This window comes from Schistocerca serialis, chromosome 3 (assembly GCF_023864345.2).
Source record: "Schistocerca serialis cubense isolate TAMUIC-IGC-003099 chromosome 3, iqSchSeri2.2, whole genome shotgun sequence".
NCBI classification, from domain to species: Eukaryota; Metazoa; Arthropoda; class Insecta; order Orthoptera; family Acrididae; genus Schistocerca; species Schistocerca serialis.
This window is the reverse complement of record NC_064640.1, coordinates 617,536,541-617,556,943: the sequence shown is the minus strand read 5'-3', so window position 1 is coordinate 617,556,943 and position 20,403 is coordinate 617,536,541. Positions and strand designations below refer to the sequence as shown.

The window sequence follows — 20,403 nt, the reverse complement described above, 5'->3', positions numbered from 1 at the left end:
TAAATTTCTACATCATTCCAAAGTTGTTAAGTCCTTTTTGACTCACCATGTATTTTTTTCCTTTGCCTGAGTGCAGGGAGAGGTCACGGCCCCCTCCCCTTGCCCCCAGGCACGAGTGCCCTTTGTACTCTGCCACATGTTGTGCAAGAACATCCACTGCAGTCAGCTTGTGTGATTGTGTGGTGTGGTTTCACAAGCTCCTTCACTCTTGGTCCATTTTTCTTTGAGGAGATGACACCTCATGGGCCTTTTAGGTGTACAGTGACATCTGCACATTATAATGACCTCTTTGATTCCAGCTTCACAAAAATGCAACTATGTACACCCCACTGTTTACATCCAAGATGGGCGACACCAAATGTCACTTGCCAGGTGGAAAATTTGCTTTGAGAAAACTTTGATAATAACTGCAGTATCTCAAGACAATTTCAAGAGATGTGGCCTTCCAGAACCCCGGCTGGCATAAATCCATGTGACTTCTGTTTGTGAGGGTATCTGAAACATTGTGCCTATCAGGGATGTATCTGAGCTCTTCCTGATCTGTAGGATAACATACTATGACTTATCACTCTGATTACACTGGATATGCTGCAGGCAACTGTCGAACATGCCGAGTATTGGATGCTGCATGTTGCTAAGCTCGGAAACCATAAGGAACACATGTTGTAACTTGTGACCATATCCTAACAATCATCCCAGGATCACTGTTATCATGTGTTTGATCACACCTCCCTTTTCCCGCACCCATGCCACTTTCTGACTGCTTTCAGTGCCGTATTTACACCTGGTGGCAGAAAAGGGAACTATTATTTCTTCCAACATACTTCCGCAATTGCAACAATTAATGAAGATAACTACGATGTTTCAGCATCCTCTGATGTACATACAGCCTGTACTGCAGCACTCGTTAAACAACCATTTTAATTATAACCACCAGTAGTAAATGTTTGAGCTCTATCACTTCTGGCTACCTTGGACTTGCGCATGTCATTTTGAAGGATAGAAGAAAAGTTGGGACGCAGTCTGAATTCACTTCGAACAGTTATTCTTCACTGAATGTTTGGAGTAACTGAAATGCTTCTGTTGTTAGTGACAAAACAGAAACAGTCACGAGTGTTACATAAGTGTCTCTGTGTCACAGTGTGCTTAAATCGTGTAGAAAATTAGTTAAAATTGGGCAGTGTGTTACACAGTCAGTGAGTTGTTGACACCTGCACTATACAATCTAATTGATACCAAGAGCAATAGGTTTCACTTTTTGCTTAGGATCACACCTATGTATTTTTGAAAGGTCAAGCATTAGACAACTATGTTTTCAATTTGTTTGCTATCATTTTGTGTCAATAAAACTTTATTACACCACTTTTCACATATCTTAAAATGGAAGGAATAGCCTAGGATGTTGTCGAATACTATAAATACCATTTGTATTGAAGTACCTTACTTTTATTTTAAGCTTTTGGTTCTTGTAACATGAGGGCCTTATTTAATAAAAATTTTCAGCAAGTAAATTGTATGGGGTTGTTGTTGATACTGTTACAGTTTGTGCTCATTTAACTCATAAGTGTGACTTTGCAGTTATATAAATGAAATTGTGCCAATCCATAACATCCTTAGTACTTTGCAACACAGACGTAAAAATTCTTATGATTGGTAGAGGGTAAAACTTAACAAGAGAAACAGAGAGGTCTGTGGATAACATGGTTAATATGGCAACATCATGTTTGGTTTAGGCAGCTGCCGCCTACACAGCTCACTCATGTTCATCTATGAAGTTCCTGCTGCTACTTTGCTATGGTACTGTAGGATTTCAAAGGTCGGCGAGCATGTGCTGAAGCTAATATGCTATTTGACTGAAGGCTTCCAGCTTTTTATGATTTCTGTTGATTGAAGGTTACTAGCAATTTATGAGGAGCAGATAAAATATGTTCTTTTTGTCATACATTACACTAAAGCCAATGTACAGTGGCTGCCATAAACAGTAAGATTTAGATTTTGTTTACTTTTAATTATTTTAAAAAAGTTTATACAGTTTGTATTTTATTTACTACAAGAAACAGTAAGATTCAGCTTTTTTTACTTTAATTATTTTTAGAAAGTTTATACATTTTGTATTTTATTTACTACAGTGAAATATTTAATTTGTGGTGTGCAGTATTTTTTGTTGATATATTTTATTTAAGTAATATTTTCCTAAATGCTTTATTTTATTAAACTTACTTACAAAATTATAAAATTTGCTACATATGTATATAAAAAGTTGCAGAAAGGTAATTTTTGCAGGAGGGGGCATACACCTTTCTCAGTTGGAAAGTGGCAGAATATGATAACCTAAAGAAGCAGAATGTATGACTGTTTCCAGCAGACAGTTTCCCTTGATGTTTTGTCTTGACAGTCTCCCAGAACCTTATCAGGAGGTTTTGGTAGTATACTCCTGTGACACTTCGCCCACTTATGAAGATAATCTGTTAGCACTATACCATGGTGGTCCAAAAAAAATTCAGAAATCACTTTGTCCAAAGAAAGTTGGGTCTTCTATTTCAGTGATGGTGAGTCCACATTGCCACTGCTTGGTTTCCTCCTTTGTCTTGGAGTCATGGTGATACACCCTGCATACATCCATAGTGATTAGGTGGCTAAAACAGTCATTTGGGTTGACCTGAGACACATGCAACATTTCCACCACTATCTCAGCTCGGTGGGTTTTTGAATGGGCCTGAACAATCATGGAAGACAGCAGGGATGGACCTTTGTCATGTTACAAAAGTCTTGCAAGATGCTGAAAATTGAGATGTGACTGATTTTCAATTTATGCACTCATGCCTCTATTGTGATACACCAGCTTTTTTGGAACACCAGGGCCTCCCTTCTCTTGTGATCCCTGTTCTTCGCAGAGAGATGGTCTGTCACTTTGGTATCAGACTTGTTTGACCACATTGTAAGCATACGTATCCCTAATTACAGTGTTGTATGATGTACTGTACTCTTGAACTAACTAGGCATAGGCTGTTGCAGTGTTGTTCTGTTTGAATTCAAAAAAGAGATTACCAAACAAGAATCCATTTCATCAACTGACAGCACCATTTTGTTTCAGCTCCTAGCAGTGTGCTACAGTACTGTGCCATAGGAATTTCCGTGTATACCAGGACTGCAGACATGTACTTACAAACAAAAAAAAAGAATTGTGTAACTACATTTTTCTGATATGATGGTTAAAACTTCATGATTCCCCTTAAAAGACGAGTTTGCAAGCTACACAGAAATCCAGCTGGCATCATGACTATGAGTCAACATTTTTTTGTTAACAGCTTTCTTTTCTATCAAGAAGTGGATAAAAACTACAGAAAGGTCCCAGTTTCACAATTCAACGTAGAAGACTGACTGTGTCTGACAGCAAATATTTTGCGACTAGTGAATAAAGATAAATGCCGCATCCCACTAAAGTAAAACGTTAGCATTTTTATTTGGAGTGTAATAGTGTGTCAAAGGCCATATTTGCTCAGTCATACTCCAAAAACTAACCATTATGCAGACAGTGTTGACTGCCTGTGCGTTAGCCATGTGCCCACACCTGTCTATGGGTGCCCAGATGCCTGACTGCCTGCATATTAGTTATTTCCCTTCCATGCCTGTAGGCAAGAATTTGAGCCAGAACATCCTGTTCTTGACAGTTCTTCAGAATAGGGCCCTTAAAAATCAACATATTTACATTAATTGCTATCTTTCTTGTTACTCCTGTTGTCCCAAACTTTCAAACCCTGATTCCCGTCCCCTCTCCTTTTCTCTCTCTTTTCCACATTTTATCAACTATAAAAGAACTGCTGGGTGTAAATTGACTGTGCTGGCATGGTAGCTGACTTTAATTACAGAGAGTGAAAGAAGGAAACTTCGCTTGCCAAAAGAAGAGGATTGGAGTAAGCTTTATATTGCTTATGTTGCTAGCACTATAAGTGGGACCTGTATTTTGTCCTGTGAATGAAGGTTAAAATTGACATATAGAACTAATGAATTATTAATTTTATTCGTGTAATTGAAGTGGAAATTAAACTCTGTAAAGCAATAGTATATTACAGTTCCCACAAACATATAGAAAATTTGAAATGGAAACATTCATCATAGTAGCTGTTGCTGCAATTTTACCACAGTCTTGTTTTAATGCAAAGGCTGGTGGATGCTTAAGCAAATGAACTATTTGCCTGGAGGCATCAAATGTGTGCAGATTGGAGACTAGAGTGAGTATGCAACAGTGGGAGAAGCATCTAGAAAAGGTGGAGGAATGTATTTCTTACTTGCCCCTCCAGCTGCCACTTTTGGTGCTCCTATGAATAGTAGGTGATATTGTAATTATAGGATTTTATTGTCTCAAACTGGTTCAGAGAGATTTTTGTGATTTGAATTAGCATTCAAATGAACAGATATAGAGAATTCATTCTGAATTTGAAATTTAATTTAATGTAGCCAATCTTTAATTATAGTTTTGTTTTCCACACAGTTGAAATAATTGCACAATCATATTGAAAAATTGTGGGACACTGGAGTCAACAGATGTAGGTACTGCTTGTTTACAATGTCTTCATGGAACTGAATTGACAGATAGATGCATAGAGTAATGCTTGCCACATTCATACTAGTTCATAAATTGTATGTGCCCTTCAGTTCATGTTAAATGGCAAGTAACATGGGGAGCTCAGCCACCTGTTGTGTACTGTTGGATTTGGTGAATCCAGGGTTCCTTAGCTGAAAGGTGTTCAGCGAGTTGATTCTTCAATAACCTTAAAGTCTGAGCATGAACCAGTGATTGATGCCAAGAAACTTGTACACAGCAGAAAATTATGGTACTGGCTTAACTATACAGATCATGAAGCTGTTAAAAACCCCTATAAAAATAAAAAGCTAAACCTCAAGGTGTGCTGCATACTGATACATTCACTTTTAGGGAACCTCTGGGGCACTTGCCACAACCCATTTGTATTGGGCTTGCTTTGATATGTGTGGCACTGCCTGACCTCAATTTGCATTGCTGCTCGTGGGAACCCTGGACAGCCAGAACATGAACCTTTCAGATCTGTTGTCTCTTGGTTGTACAACCAGTGAGCATTAACACCGAAACAAGAGAACCTGCTCTTATTCATCACAGAGCTCTTTCCCAGGTCTTTTATTGTTTCTGATTTTTTCCACCAGTCTGCCTGCAGCTTGGAATTGTGATGAGTGATAATTCACTGTTTGCTGACAACACCAATATTTTAACAGAAATGTGTCATCCCCATTCACCAACAACATTTTATCTGAAATATGTGATTAATTTACTATTAACTCCCTTCCTGCCAATTTAAGCATTACAAATTTTATGCAATTTCAATCAAGTCACAAAACTCGGAGGAATCTCAGTGCATTCAACAGCCAGCAGGTACAGAGGGTTGACAGCACCAGCTTCCTGGGCCTTCACGTAGACTGCAAACTAAATTAGGAATGTCATCTATACTTCAAACTGTGATGAGACTGAGCTCATCTGCTTTTGTATTTAAGAGTACACACTCATAATGAAATCCAAACCATCACACAGGCAGCTTATTTTACTTATGTGCACTCCATCATGTCAAGAATTATCTTCTGTGGGAACACTTCTATTGTTCCAAAAATTCTTCATTGCTCAGAAAAGACGGATTAATGCCCGTAGATATGTGTGAAGTTGTTAGAAATAGGAGACATGAAGACAGAACACCACCTGTGAGTGTCATAGCAGAAAACAGTCAAATGCTGAACATCAGGATCACACCACTCATGTTGTTGTTGTGGTCTTCAGTCCTGAGACTGGTTTGATGCAGCTCTCCATGCTACTCTATCCTGTGCAAGCTGCTTCATCTCCCAGTAACTACTGCAACCTAAATCCTTCTGAATCTGCTTAGTGTATTCATCTCTTGGTCTCCCTCTACGATTTTTACCCTCCACTCTGCCCTCCAATACGAAATTGGTGATCCCTTGATGCCTCAGAACATGTCCTACCAACCGATCCCTTCTACTAGTCAAGTTGTGCCACAAATTTCTCTTCTCCCCAATCCTATTCAATACCTCCTCATTAGTTATGTGATCTACCCATCTAATCTTCAGCATTCTTCTGTAGCACCACATTTCAAAAGCTTCTATTCACTTCTTGTCCAAACTATTTATTGTCCATGTTTCACTTCCATACATGGCTACACTCCATACAAATACTGTCAGAAACGACTTCCTGATATTTAAATCTATACTCGACATTAACAAATTTCTCTTCTTCAGAAACGCTTTCCTTGCCATTGCCAGTCTACATTTTATATCCTCTCTACTTCGACCATCATCAATTATTTTGCTCCCCAAATAGCAAAACTCCTTTACTACTTTAAGTGTCTCATTTCCTAATCTAATTCCCTCAGCATCACCCGACTTTATTCGACTACAATCCATTATCCTCGTTTTACTTTTGTTGATGTTCATCTTATATCCTCCTTTCAAGACACTGTCCATTCCATTCAACTGCTCTTCCAAGTCCTTTGCTGTCTCTGACAGAATTACACTGTCATCGGCGAACCTCAATGTTTTTATTTCTTCTCCATGGATTTTAATACCTACTCCAAATTTTTCTTTTGTTTCCTTCACTGCTTGCTCAATATACAGATTGAATAACATCGGGGAGAGGCTACAACCCTGTCTCACTCCCTTCGCAACCACTGCTTCCCTTTCATGTCCTTCGACTCTTATAACTGCCATCTGGTTTCTGTACAAGTTGTAAATAGCCTTTCGATCCCTGTATTTTACCCCTGCCACCTTCAGAATTTGAAAGAGAGTATTCCAGTCAACATTGTCAAAAGCTTTCTCTAAGTCTACAAATGCTAGAAACGTAGGTTTGCCTTTCCTTAATCTAGCTTCTAAGATAAGTCGTAGGGTCAATATTGCCTCACGTGTTCCTATATTTCTACGGAATCCAAACTGATCTTCCCCAAGATCGGCTTCTACTAGTTTTTCCATTCGTCTGTAAAGAATTCGTGTTAGTAGTTTGCAGCCGTGACTTATTAAACTGATAGTTCGGTAATTTTCACATCTGTCAACACCTGCTTTCTTTGGGATTGGAATTATTATATTCTTCTTGAAGTCTGAGGGTATTTCGCCTGTCTCATATATCTTGCTCACCAGATGGTAGAGTTTTGTCAGGACTGACTCTCCCAAGGCTGTCAGTAGTTCTAATGGAATGTTGTCTACTCCCGGGGCCTTGTTTCGACTCAGGTCTCTCAGTGCTCCGTCAAACTCTTCACGCAGTATCATATCTCCCGTTTCATCTTCATTTACATCCTCCTCATTTTCCATAATATTGTCCTCAAGTACATCGCCCTTGTATATACCCTCTATATACTCCTTCCACCTTTCTGCTTTCCCTTCTTTGCTTAGAACTGGGTTTCCATCTGAGCTCTTGATATTCATACAAGTGGTTCTCTTTTCTCCAAAGGTCTCTTTAATTTTCCTGTAGGCAGTATCTATCTTACCCCTGGTGAGACAAGCCTCTACATCCTTACATTTGTCCTCTAGCCATCCCTGCTTGGCCATTTTGCACTTCCTGTCGATCTCATTTTTGAGACGTTTGTATTCCTTTTTGCCTGCTTCATTTACTGCATTTTTATATTTTCTCCTTTGATCAATTAAGTTCAATATTTCTTCTGTTACCCAAGGATTTCTACTAGCCCTTGTCTTTTTACCTACTTGATCCTCTGCTGCCTTCACTACTTCATCCCTCAAAGCTACCCATTCTTCTTCTACTGTATTTCTTTCCCACATTCCTATCAATTGTTCCCTTATGCTCTCCTTGAAACTCTGTACAACCTCTGGTTCTTTCAGTTTATCCAGGTCCCATCTCCTTAAATTTCCACCTTTTTGCAGTTTCTTCAGTTTTAATCCACAGTTCATAACCAATAGATTGTGGTCAGAGTCCACATCTGCCCCTGGAAACGTCTTACAATTTAAAACCTGGTTCCTAAATCTCTGTCTTACCATTATATAATCTATCTGAAACCTGTCAGTATCTCCAGGCTTCTTCCATGTATACAACCTTCTTTTATGATTCTTGAACCAAGTGTTAGCTATCATTAAGTTGTGCTCTGTGCAAAATTCTACCAGACGGCTTCCTCTTTCATTTCTTCCCCCCAATCCATATTCACCTACTACGTTTCCTTCTCTTCCTTTTCCTACTACCGAATTCCAGTCACCCATGACTATTATATTTTCGTCTCCCTTCACTATCTGAATAATTTCTTTTATTTCATCATACATTTCTTCAATTTCTTCGTCATCTGCAGAGCTAGTTGGCATATAAACTTGTACTACTTTGGTAGGCGTGGGCTTCGTGTCTATCTTGGCCACAATAATGCGTTCACTATGCTGTTTGTAGTAGCTTACCTGCACTCCTATTTTTTTATTCATTATTAAACCTACTCCTGCATTCCCCCGTTTTGATTTTGTATTTATAACCCTGTATTCGCCTGACCAAAAGTCTTGTTCCTCCTGCCACCTAACTTCACTAATTCCCACTATATCTAACTTTAACCTATCCATTTCCCTTTTTAAATTTTCTAACCTACCTGCCCGATTAAGGGATCTGACATTCCACGCTCCGATCCGTAGAACGCCAGTTTTCTTTCTCCTGATAACGACGTCCTCCTGAATAGTCCCCGCCCGGAGATCCGAATGGGGGACTATTTTACCTCCGGAATATTTTACCCAAAAGGACGCCATCATCATTTAACCATACAGTAAAGCTGCATGCCCTCGGGAAAAATTACGGCTGTAGTTTCCCCTTGCTTTCAGCCGTTCGCAGTACCAGCACAGCAAAGCTGTTTTGGTTAGTGTTACAAGGCCAGATCAGTCAATCATCCAGACTGTTGCCCCTGCAACTACTGAAAAGGCTGCTGCCCCTCTTCAGGAACCACACGTTTGTCTGGCCTCTCAACACCCTCCGTTGTGGTTGCACCTACGGTACGGCTATCTGTATCGCTGAGGTACGCAAGCCTCCCCACCAACGGCAAGGTCCATGGTTCATGGGGGGGTACACCACTCACAGGGTGTATGAAAACTATTGCAAAGTGTTTTCTCTATCATTGTCATTATGCTATGAACTGTAAATCATTGTAAAGTTGATTTTAAATAAAGTAAATACAAATCCTTCAAGTAAACAGAATTGCAATCATAATAGGAAATGTCTCAAGTTGTAAAGTAAAATATGTCTTTATTTCAGATATTAGAACTGTAAAGGTGATGTGAAGAGTTAAATGTAAGAACTTAAGTGTGCTTCTCTTCCAGCACAAGATTTCTTTATTATTGTAAAATGATTATGTACTACTTTTGTTGATCACTGTAAATCATTCATGTATGCTTTTTGAGGATTATTATAAAACAGTTGTGAACATTTCAATTTAACTGAATATAACTTATGAAGCCCAGCACCTACAAATTTTTCCCCCATCGGGAGGGAGGGGGAGGTCCCTTACTTAGAAAATGCAACACCTGAAATGCAAATAACAGAAGCCAGAAAGAATAAGTTTGCTAGAGAGTAAAAAGAAAATGCCACCAGCAGGGCATGGTTATGTGTAGCAGGATGTCAGTGTGGAGCTCATGTGAATGCACACAAAGAAGAGGTTAGGCGCAGCAGAATTTTAATAGTAACACAGCCTCTCAGGGAATGGCTTGAAACGCCAAGATGGAACAGGCAACATAGCCTGCTGCACAGTATGAAGATGGAGGCAGCGACACCTGACAAGGAGTTACAGTTCAGACAGTCATCCAAGAGGGACCTCTTTGCAGACCAGGAGCAGAACTTGTATTATTTGCCTTGGCTATACTTGCATTCATACACAGCTACATATCTCCCTCCAGGGAACTTTAACTCAGAATAGTGTACTTTCACACAAGTTATTCATTCAATTTCAGCTCAGATAAGCGTTAAAGATCGCTGTTGTTCTAGTCTTGCCTTTTGTTTGTATATTTCCAGACTATGTTCCATAATTTCAAAAAACGTCCAGTTAGCCGTCTCAGTGTTGGCTAACTGTATGGACCTTCCTCAGTCTCTGTGTCGTGACGTGTCTAGACCATTCTCTGGATGTGACGTAGAATATTACATCACCAATGACACAACATAGGCAATAATACATGTACCAGGTGGTTATAATTTAAGTGCAGCTACTTACAGAGGTCCAGTTTGGGCTGTAATTATCATATGACAGCGAAACTTGGCAGACATGCTAATGTATTAATGTGGAACTGATTTATGCTGGAAAAAATATTAGTTACAGTCTTGTCCAGCCGGTGCAAATCTGACACTGTGAATAAAAGAAAGACATACAGCAATGTTTCCATGTGTAATGGATTGCGAAAAGGAGGGCAGAAAAGGTCAAAAAAGTGATAAAGGTGTAATGTTGACTTTATTATTAACTGCTGCTTACCCAGTCTGTTCAATATGACCACTGGAAATGTCAACAAGATGCTGCATCCATAAAACAACGTGATCAGTGTTTGCTCACAGCAGTTCTGGAGGAATCTGAGCAATGTGTTCCTGTATACTGAGCTTCAGATCACGTAGAGACCAACATGTACCAGGGACACATTGGTCTCTACCTGATCTGAAGCTCAGTATACAGGAACACGTTACTCAGATCCCTCCAGAGCTGCTGTGAGCAATTGTTGATGATGTTTTATGGATGCAGCATCTTGTTGACACCTACATGTTCTTTTCGATAGCCCCAGAGCCAAATGTCGCATGGATTCAGATCAGGTGATCTTGCAGGCCAAGCACCTGGAAAACCTCTCAAGATAACATATCTGTCGAAGGTTACATTAAGTAGATCATTCATTGGGTGAGCAACATGAAGTGTTGCCCCATCTTGCACGAAAACAGTGGTTTCCACACAGTTGTGCTCTTCCAAAGCTTGAATCACATGCTGTACAAGAAGGTCTCGATAATGTACAGATGTCATGGTACATCTGACAGGGCCTCTGGGTGTATTCTTTTCAAAGAAGAATGGATCAAGAATAAAGGTACTTGTAAATACACACCACACAGTCACATAACAGCGAGTGCAGTGGCTCTTCATTCACAATACACCCTTTAACAGTATGCCAAATTTGGAAGTTCTGTGTATTCACTACACATGATAGTGTAAAATGTGCTTTACCACTCCATAGAAGCCGGTCGCTGTGGCCGAGCTGTTCTAGGCGCTTCAGTCCGGAACCGTGCTGCTGCTACAGTTGCAGGTTCAAATCCTGCCTTGAGCATGGATGTGTGTGATGTCCTTAGGTTAGCTAGGTTTAAGTAGTTTTAAATCTAGGGGACTGATGACCTCAGATGTTAAGTCCCATAGTGCTTAGAGCCATTTTTTGAACTCCATAGAATATTGTGCAGCCACATGTCATCGACATTGATTTGTGCCAAAAACTGAATAGCAAATTCAGAATGTTGTTGCAGATCATGAGATTTCAGTTACTGCAGCATCTGGAACTTGTACGGGTACCCGTGCAATAAAGATCGCAAGGTTTTCCGTACTTATGACCTTGGGATGGACACTTCTTGTGACACTGTATGAGAACTAGCGCTACCTGGGGCATTTACTGCATGGTCAGTTACAACAATGGCAATCTTGTCAATAACTTCCACTGGGAGAGGATGTGTTCCTCTTCCAGGTTCCACACTAAACTCACGAGTGTTCACAAATCATCATCTTCAAACCATTTAATGACATTGTGCCTCTCTTCATATCTCTCAATCAATGGTCCTCTCTCAATGCAAAACTGTAACTACTACCATTGAGATAAACAGCTTCAGTAACAGTGCACAGTGTCTCTTCTCAGTAGCCATACTGTTCACTCACATTGTGGGTTGTCAAATGACAGTGTGGATATCATATCATCGTACAAACAGTGTACTGTGCCAGATTTGCACCTGGACACCAAAATTGGAACCAATTTTTTTTCCAGTGAAAATCAGTGCCACGTTAATGCATTAGAATATCTACCAGTCCAGCTCACACTAGACCTCCGTGAATAGCTGCACTATGATTAAAACCACCCAGTATAAGGGAACCAATATTACTTACCCTGCCCATAACATGAATACATACTATCATTAAATTGTAAGGCAGTATAGTATAGTCAGGTAAAATTTCCATTTTATTGTATGTGGATATAAGTAATCAACAACTGATACAAAATGATAAAAGAGACAATCAAAGAAATGGCACCACCAGATAACTTGTTTACGCACAATGCGAAAATATGTCCTACTTTCACTGAGAGCATAATTCAGAGCTAGGTTTTTGATCAGTGTTACTAAAACTGATGTTAATTTGCATATTTTTCAAATGTATTAAGATTACTGCATTTATGAATGTTCTCAATCGATACAGCACGTCAATACACATAAATTGAGACGTATATATTGACAGTATGATTAATGTAATTGGACTAGTGGTCATTATTAAAAAGCTTCTTTGTAAAGCTAGGACAGAGGACAAGAGGGCTTGTAACTTTGGTCAGTTGCTCACATGTGGTCAATCTGGACTCTAATTCTGGGCAGTGGTACACTGCGCTGCTATGGTGATAAAATACTTTCTGTGTAGTGGAACTCAGAGACTGAGTGATTATCAGCTGATGTGCAGCTTGAGTCCACTCTCATGCTGTTTCTTTGAATGACTCAACTATAAAATTAACTTAGTTACATATTGATTTCACATTCCGGAACTTTTTATAATTTGCATTTAACTTGGAGTACTGCAGAACTAGTGAATATCAGATACAGTCGGTACTAAGATATACCAGTGCACAGATTCTTATAGTTTGTCAAAGCCCATCATTCATCAGTGTTAATATTTGGTGAAATAAACCAGTGATTGTAAATTGTATTTACCACATTCCACTGCCTTATTTAAATATTACTGAACTTTTGTATGAACTTGCAGCTAGAAATTGTGGTACAGTGCTACATGTGCTTGCAAGAGCTGGATAGTAATTTACCGAGTGGATGCACCTTCACCCCCCCCCCCCCCCCTTTTTTAGACTCAAAATAATTACATGAATATGGTATCTGTTCTTTTAGACATGTCCCAAAGAACAGATACCATCTTCATATAGTTAAGGCTAACCAGCCATTGACCTTCTTCTTCTGTGCGGATGCACACACATTGCCCGAACTCTTACGGGACTCGGTAAGATTGTCTGCCGTGAGTAATGAGTGTAGTGGGCAGGGGCACTACGAATGTAGTGAGTGGATGTTAAGTTGGGAATGTGGGTCTCACGGGGAGCGTGCAAAGGCTAAATCCCTGCAGTCGCACCATCCTCTGTGCCCTTGGTGGCTCAGATGTATCGAGCGTCTGCCATGAAAGCAGGAGATCCCGGGTTCGAGTCCCGGTCAGGGCACACATTTTCAACTGTCCCTTTGATGTATATCAACACCTGTTGACAGCTTAGGGTCTTTATTTAATTATCATTTCAAAATAACTAGGTCAAATAACATTTGTATTAGGGCTGTAAACTCATGGAGTCCACAAATGCTGGTACAAACAACTGAACCTGCAGGTGTACTATCAAGGGAATGCCCATATGTGCCCCAAACTGGCAATGTGTGCAGCAAGTAGTAAGCAAGTTGTTGTTACCAGAACCCAGGAATGTAACACAAAAGTGTCTCCTACTACATAGATGTCATCATAAACATAAAGAGAAACCCACAGAAAATAGCAGAAGAAAGGCAATGGCACCCTAAAAAAGCTGTTGAATCACAGAGTGCCATCACTACTTGACAGTGAAAACAAGATTGATGCATGTGGGAACAAGATGAAAAATTCCCCCACCTCTTCCACTAATGGCTGATGAACTTCATGATCACAGAGTCTGGTGGAAAATACCAATGAATTCCTTCCATCCTCCAGGAGAACATGAGATTCAAAACCTGTGTAAAGAAGCTGATAAACTTAGCCGAAGAGTGACCAGTGTGCATCTGTTCATGAAAGGTGCAGTACATAGACTCATGATGCCTCTATGCTAATAAGCCCTCTAGACAAAGGACAACCGTGGTGGTGATACAGCTAGATGTGGTTTGGCTGTGTTTGTCAATATGATGTACTACTCAAGCACCATCACCCTTGGTACCAATGTACAAGCTATCATGCCACCTATTAACGTGTCAGTTATGGTTAGAGGCCGGCACAGATAAGAGAAATGCTGTCTGCATTGCATGCGCAAGACCCTTACCTGCAGCTGCAAGATCCACATCTACGTATATTAAAGTTTTGTACAGCAATTTGACTCATCACTGGTCTGACAAGGAACTTGTGCCTGACCTGAATTTCAACTGCTGAAATCCACACTCAGCTTTGATGCAATTTAAAGCTGGACATATTTCAATGGCAGACATATCAGATTTAAACTTTTTTTCGTATAAGAGTGTCAGAAAACATATTTGTCCCTTTTTAGATAACCATATTTTAATACAACAGGGCCTGCCATGTTCTTGATATGGTCAGCAATTAACAACATACTGTCACAAATACTGAAGCAGATTTTGAAAATTGTTCTCTGCATTTTCACTGCATTGGGGAGTCAAGTTGTGGCACAAGTTGTCATATGTTGCATACTGTTAAATGTTAGTCACATAGTTGGTCTATCATACATACCACTCTGCTAAATTATGCCAAAGTGTTGCTCTTCTCACTGTAAGAACCATTGTAGTGTGTACTTTTAAATATCCTTAACACATTATTTATGGAACATGTAAATAACAAACAGGAGTGAGACTATGAAATGAAAGTTCCAAAGGACAGCTTGTACTAGAAGATCCTAATTATCACTATGTGTTTGCTTTTCAGAATTACATTACTTAACTCTGTTACTACAAAAGAAACAGGAATTAGAGCAAAGGCAGCTGCTTATAGGATGGAAACAGAATGCACATGTAAAAGTGTGCAGATCCAGAAAGAAGAGCATGTCACTAAAAAGTCGGCTCCAACGCTCGCAACTCAAAAATGACTGGTCCAAATGAAAAATGTCAAGTTATCAAAGTTGTAGAGCATGAAATTTCAGGTCACAAAAGCACCTAGTTTCTCAGTTTTAGGCTAAGCGTTCGCACACTTAAAAGCCAAAGTAATTCCATTCTGTTGTTCTCCTTGTAAGTCAAAGTTATTCAATGAAACGAAATTTCCAGTCAGAAGACTGCTCTATAGTGAGCACATATGTGTTCTCTAGGTATATCTTTAATTTTTCTTCATTCATGTGTATTTTTATTCGTTTTTATCCATACCTTAATTGGTAAGAGTGGGTTGCTAAAATGAAAACCAAGTACATAGTAATGACTTTTTGTCATCATCATGGGAAACAAGCCTGACAAGTTTCTCTTCCAACCCCACTGGCATGGATCAGTTTTCTTCCCAACCAAGATTGCACTTGATGGCAGAATCTCAATGATTGCCACCTTGCTGTGTCCGATGTTGGCAGCAGCCTTTAATGTTTGAAAGATTTTCTCGGGACAGACTTTACAAAAAAGCTCATACCTGAGCTAATCCAAAGTCGCCTAACTACAATTCTCATACAGGGCTAACATTAGCTGTTCTCCTGCCTGTACTATTAATTCTTGAGAAACTGAGGGTTTACTGAATTCAGCAGCTTGCACTCTGAGGGGTAGCTGTTGCTCCATAAGGTTTAGTGTTTTCCTTTTTCCTTGGCAAAAGAAAGATGATGTGGTATCACATCCTGTGAAGGCATGGCTGAAGAGGGCAAATGCAGGATTGAAATTGAAAGAATTACTGGAGTATCACACTCCTCTGATTTCCCTTTTCCCAGTTATGGGAGTACAGGTTGTTGTCTCCTTGACCCATTAGAACTAGCACACGTGTGTCCTCACTTATGATTGCCACACTGTCAAACTCTTCAGCTTGGGAAATAGCTGTTTCCACAATTGAAACAGCCATCTTCTTCTGCCCGTATCATCCTCAAATTTCCTCATGAGCATAACAGTCAAGTAGTTCTTGTTGCTCTTTTTTGTGAGAAACTTCTCCGGTGTGACTGCAGCATTTGTACCTTCATCGAAAATGATATCTAATGAGGAACCTGGCATCTTTAAACAATGAGATCTTTCAGACCTTGTCCCCCTTTGCGAAGCATCACTTACATAGAGAAAAATTAAGAAGTTGAACATCATCTTTCTCAATCAATGTTCTTGTCAGACTCCATATCTGCGCAGGGAGAGACTGCCATGATTCCTCCCATGGAATGGAAAGTATTCAACCCTTTAGTTGTGCAGATGTTAAAATCGGTGTTATCAGATATGAGCTAGATGAATCCTTCACTGGTTATGTTAGGATGCTCAGGTTGTACAGGCGAGGATGTCTCAAACAGGGAAGCTTCCATATATGGAGCTACGAATCCAATTGCACTAAGAGCATCGACAATAAGTCTTGATAAATATCTTTTTTACATGAATGTACTGAGCCCAATAAATAGTGAAGATAGAAATGGCCATTGTCTTACTGCAGAAATCACTGTATGTGACAAAGCAGCACACTTTTTTTTCAATTATCTAGAGTTCATTTTGACTTACAAAAAAATAATAAAACGGAATTACTTTGACTTTCAAGTGTATGAACATCTAATAGTGCCTAAAACTGAGAAACTATATGCTTTTGTAACATGAAATTTCATGCCCTGCAACTTTGATAACTTGAAATTTTAATTTGGAGGGCTGTTTTTAATTTACAGGCATTGGAGCTGACATTTTAGCCACGTTGGTAAAAATGAACGAACTTCAGCAACTGATTATGGCCAAACAGCTGCACCAATTTTGACATTTAAGTACATCATTCAACGAAAAATTTAATGCTCTTTCATTTTGGTAAGTTGTAGCATTTTCATTAGGATGCATAGTTTCCAAGTAATAGGCAGAAACCTGAAAAAAGTGCCAAAATTTCTTGGTTTTTTGGCCACAAAAAGTTGCCCCTAGGGTTTTGGAGGTTGAAAACTTGGATTCAACATACTCTCAAGTACATAAAACTATAAGATAAAGAAAACTTCTACCTCATTTTTTTGCAAGCAAAGGGCCTTTTTGTGATGCCATTATATTGAACTAATTGTCAACTGTTTCTAATTACAAAATTTCATGTGCAAATTAATATATTTTATTCCATAACTATTACTCAGCTGATTATTGATGGTGGAATGCAACACATCTACAACATTTATATAATGGTGATAAATGTTTCCATCTGTCTCTCCATGTGTCAGCTCACCGTTGTCATATTAAATACTAATGTCAGCATTTACTTTATATTTATATCAGGTTCCTCGGTCCAGTTGTAATTTTATTCATCTCTTTTATATGGCTACCCTTCAAACACACATTTTTAAATGTTAATGATATACATAAGAAATATATATCTAGTCAAACAGTGCATAATCTTCAACTTACTGTGATGTTGTAACCTTCAAGGGGAAAACCATCAAATTTGAGATCCTTAATGAAACTTTGTCCATTATTGGTTAGCAGCAGAAATTCAGTTAGATAATTGTTATATTCAATTGAATCCTCAGCGTCTAAGGAACAAAATAAAATAATCATTAGTTTACTCATACTGAGTATGAAGGAGTGATCTGTATTCACTTTCTCAGGAGAAGATAGACTTCTTAGCCAATATCGCAATAAAACACTGTATTGTGGATAACTGGTTTTGGTAAAACTGTTACCATCATCAGATCTTCGCACAGGTTATTATAAACATCTTGTGCCACACACACAAAAAATATTTCCATTAAATCTCCTGATGCATAACTTTCATGTCATATGTTGTGCATCTGGAGGTTTAATGGAAAGATTTTGTGTGCATATGGCACAAAATGTTTATAATAACCTGTGCGAAGATCTGATGATGACAACATAATTTTACCAAAACCAATTATCCACAATACAGTGTTTTATTGCGGCCTTGGCTTAGAAGTTTTTCTTCTCCTAAGACAATAAAATAAAGTATGTTACCAAATATGGATGAAATATGTATTAAAACATAAAACTAACTCTACTGGAACCTTGGAAACTGTTCATGCATGTTAATTGTGAATTATTGGTGTTCTTAATATATGAGGTCTGTTCAAAAAATTCCAGAACTTTGTCCACAAAAATGTTCTATGCGCACCTCTTACTTATTGTGCATGGTCTCCTTTGAAATACTCTCCTCCATAATTGATATGCTGCTCCCAATGCCATTTCCACTTCCGGAAGCAGTCCTGGCACGCCTCTTGCTGGATTGCACGAAGTGCCTTCTGTGAATTTTCTTTTCTCTCATCTATCATTGAAAATCTTTGTTCTTTCAACGGACTTTCCAACTTTGGAAATAAAAAAAGTCCAGGGAGGCCAGGTCTGGAGAGTATGGTGAATGAGGCAACACAATGATTTTGTTTTTGTGCGATTGTCACGCACAAACAGGGGTGAATGTGTGGGTGCATTATCATGATGCAAGAGCCATGGATTGTCTTGCCACATTTCAGGCCGTTTCCTTCTCACATTTTCTCACAAGCATCATAAAATGTCCTGATAGTACCACTGATTAACAATTTGCCCCTGTAGCACAAATTTATGATGAAATAATCCTTCAAAGTCAAAGAAAACTATCAGCATGGCTTTGACATTTGACCTGATCTGATGAACTTATTTTCGTCTTGGAGAACCTTCCATGACCCATTGTGAAGATTGAATTTTGGTCTCAACATCATAACCATAAACCCACACCTCATTCTCATTTGCGTGATCCAAAGCTCTTCACAGATTGCGAGGCGAATGTCTTTTTGTTCTTGACTCGTGAGCCATGGGACAAGCTTCGTGGCAACATGATGCATTCTAAGATGCTGTGTCAGGGTTTCATGAAATGATCCAACTGAAATGTTACATTTTTATGCAATCTCGTGGACAGTCAGTCTTCGATTGGCACCCACAATTTTGTTGATGTTCCATCTGGCCATTTTTAAATCATGAACCATTCATAACACTGAGTATGGTTTATGCACTCATCACTGTAGGCTTCCTGCATCATTTGGTGGTCTCTGTAAAGGTTTTCTTGAGTTTCGCACAAAATTTAATGCAGAGGCATTGTTCCTCTAACTCTTCAATCTTGAAATTCACAAACTGTGTGACACAATATTCTACTCAATACAGCGCAGAGCAATAACTAACATACATACAGCAATGAAACTTTTGGCAGTTATACATTAAACATAGGAATGTGCAGGGATGCCAACCAAATTTCACTCCAAAACACCATTGGTGCAAAATTATGAATGATCCAGAATTTTTTGAACAGACCTTATATTACAAGAGAGAACATTCTTTTGTATGCTTGCTTTCATTTCAATAAACTTCATGATTTTGATTTTTTGCAGCAAGACATTTTATAGTTGATACGAGTTGGGCATGTCAGAGAACATGGTATTATGGGAGCACGAATTTAAAGAAAAATGTTCAAATGGAAGTACACAGAAGTAACTTGTCTGCCAATGAGTGGTGGCTTTAGCCTGATATGAAATAAACTACTCCTATAATGACATTTATGTTAACAGATGTTTAACTATAACTCAGTAAAATGAAATGGGACAGTGAGGAAGTTGTTGGTTGGCTGCATTATTTAAAGTGTTCTGTATCTTCTATAGAATTTCATATTATTCCTGCAGTATTAATGTTATGTTACATTAGTCAGACTTCAATGCGTATCACTACACATTTTTTTTTAAATCTCAAAAAAATAATAAAAGTTAATAGGACTTACTACTTCTTATAACTTAACATTGTGTGGGTTGGAATGGGGAGAGGGGGGCGGGGGCAGAAAAGGAAAGAAGGAAGGCAGACAGTAAAATGGCCAGTGACTTTTAGATATTCAGGGTTTAGAGAGGTATTAGTCCCACATACACGTGTACCTGGTGTTCACTGATGCTATAAAAAGTAAGCTAAAGATAGAATGTGAAATACTGATTATTTGCGAGCAACATTTCACGAAGGTTAATAGTCCTTGGTGAAAAAACTCACAAAGAGAAAATAGACAGTGTGACCCAACAGTCTGTTTATGTTTGGAAATTCAATCCTTCACTGAATAATGTAGGTAGAGAGATAAAACTTGTCACGTGCTGAAAATGATAGGCAGTTTTATCGAATGCAAAAAAAAGTGCACAAAATGACCAACAGATGATAATTCATATGAAACAAAAGAAATAATTAGCATAACAATTGACTTTTAGTGAAGTGGATGTTCTTTATAACAAATGCTCAACATGTCAGCCATTATTCTTCAACAGTACCATCGGCCTCCATAGCTGAAAGGTCAGTGTGATGGAATGCCATGCGAGGGGCCTAGGTTCAATTCCCAGCTG

At 38.9% G+C, this 20,403-nt stretch overlaps 1 protein-coding gene across 1 annotated transcript in view; it reads right to left on the bottom strand.

Moving 5' to 3' along the window:
* The window catches only part of LOC126471053 (patched domain-containing protein 3-like), a 630,102-nt gene that overhangs the window by 165,817 nt on the left and 443,882 nt on the right, over positions 1 to 20,403 (bottom strand). Inside the window, exon 13 of the mRNA XM_050099121.1 lies at positions 17,462 to 17,586. Coding sequence (XP_049955078.1) covers positions 17,462 to 17,586 — 125 coding nt within the window. The remainder of the gene's footprint in view (positions 1 to 17,461; positions 17,587 to 20,403) is intronic.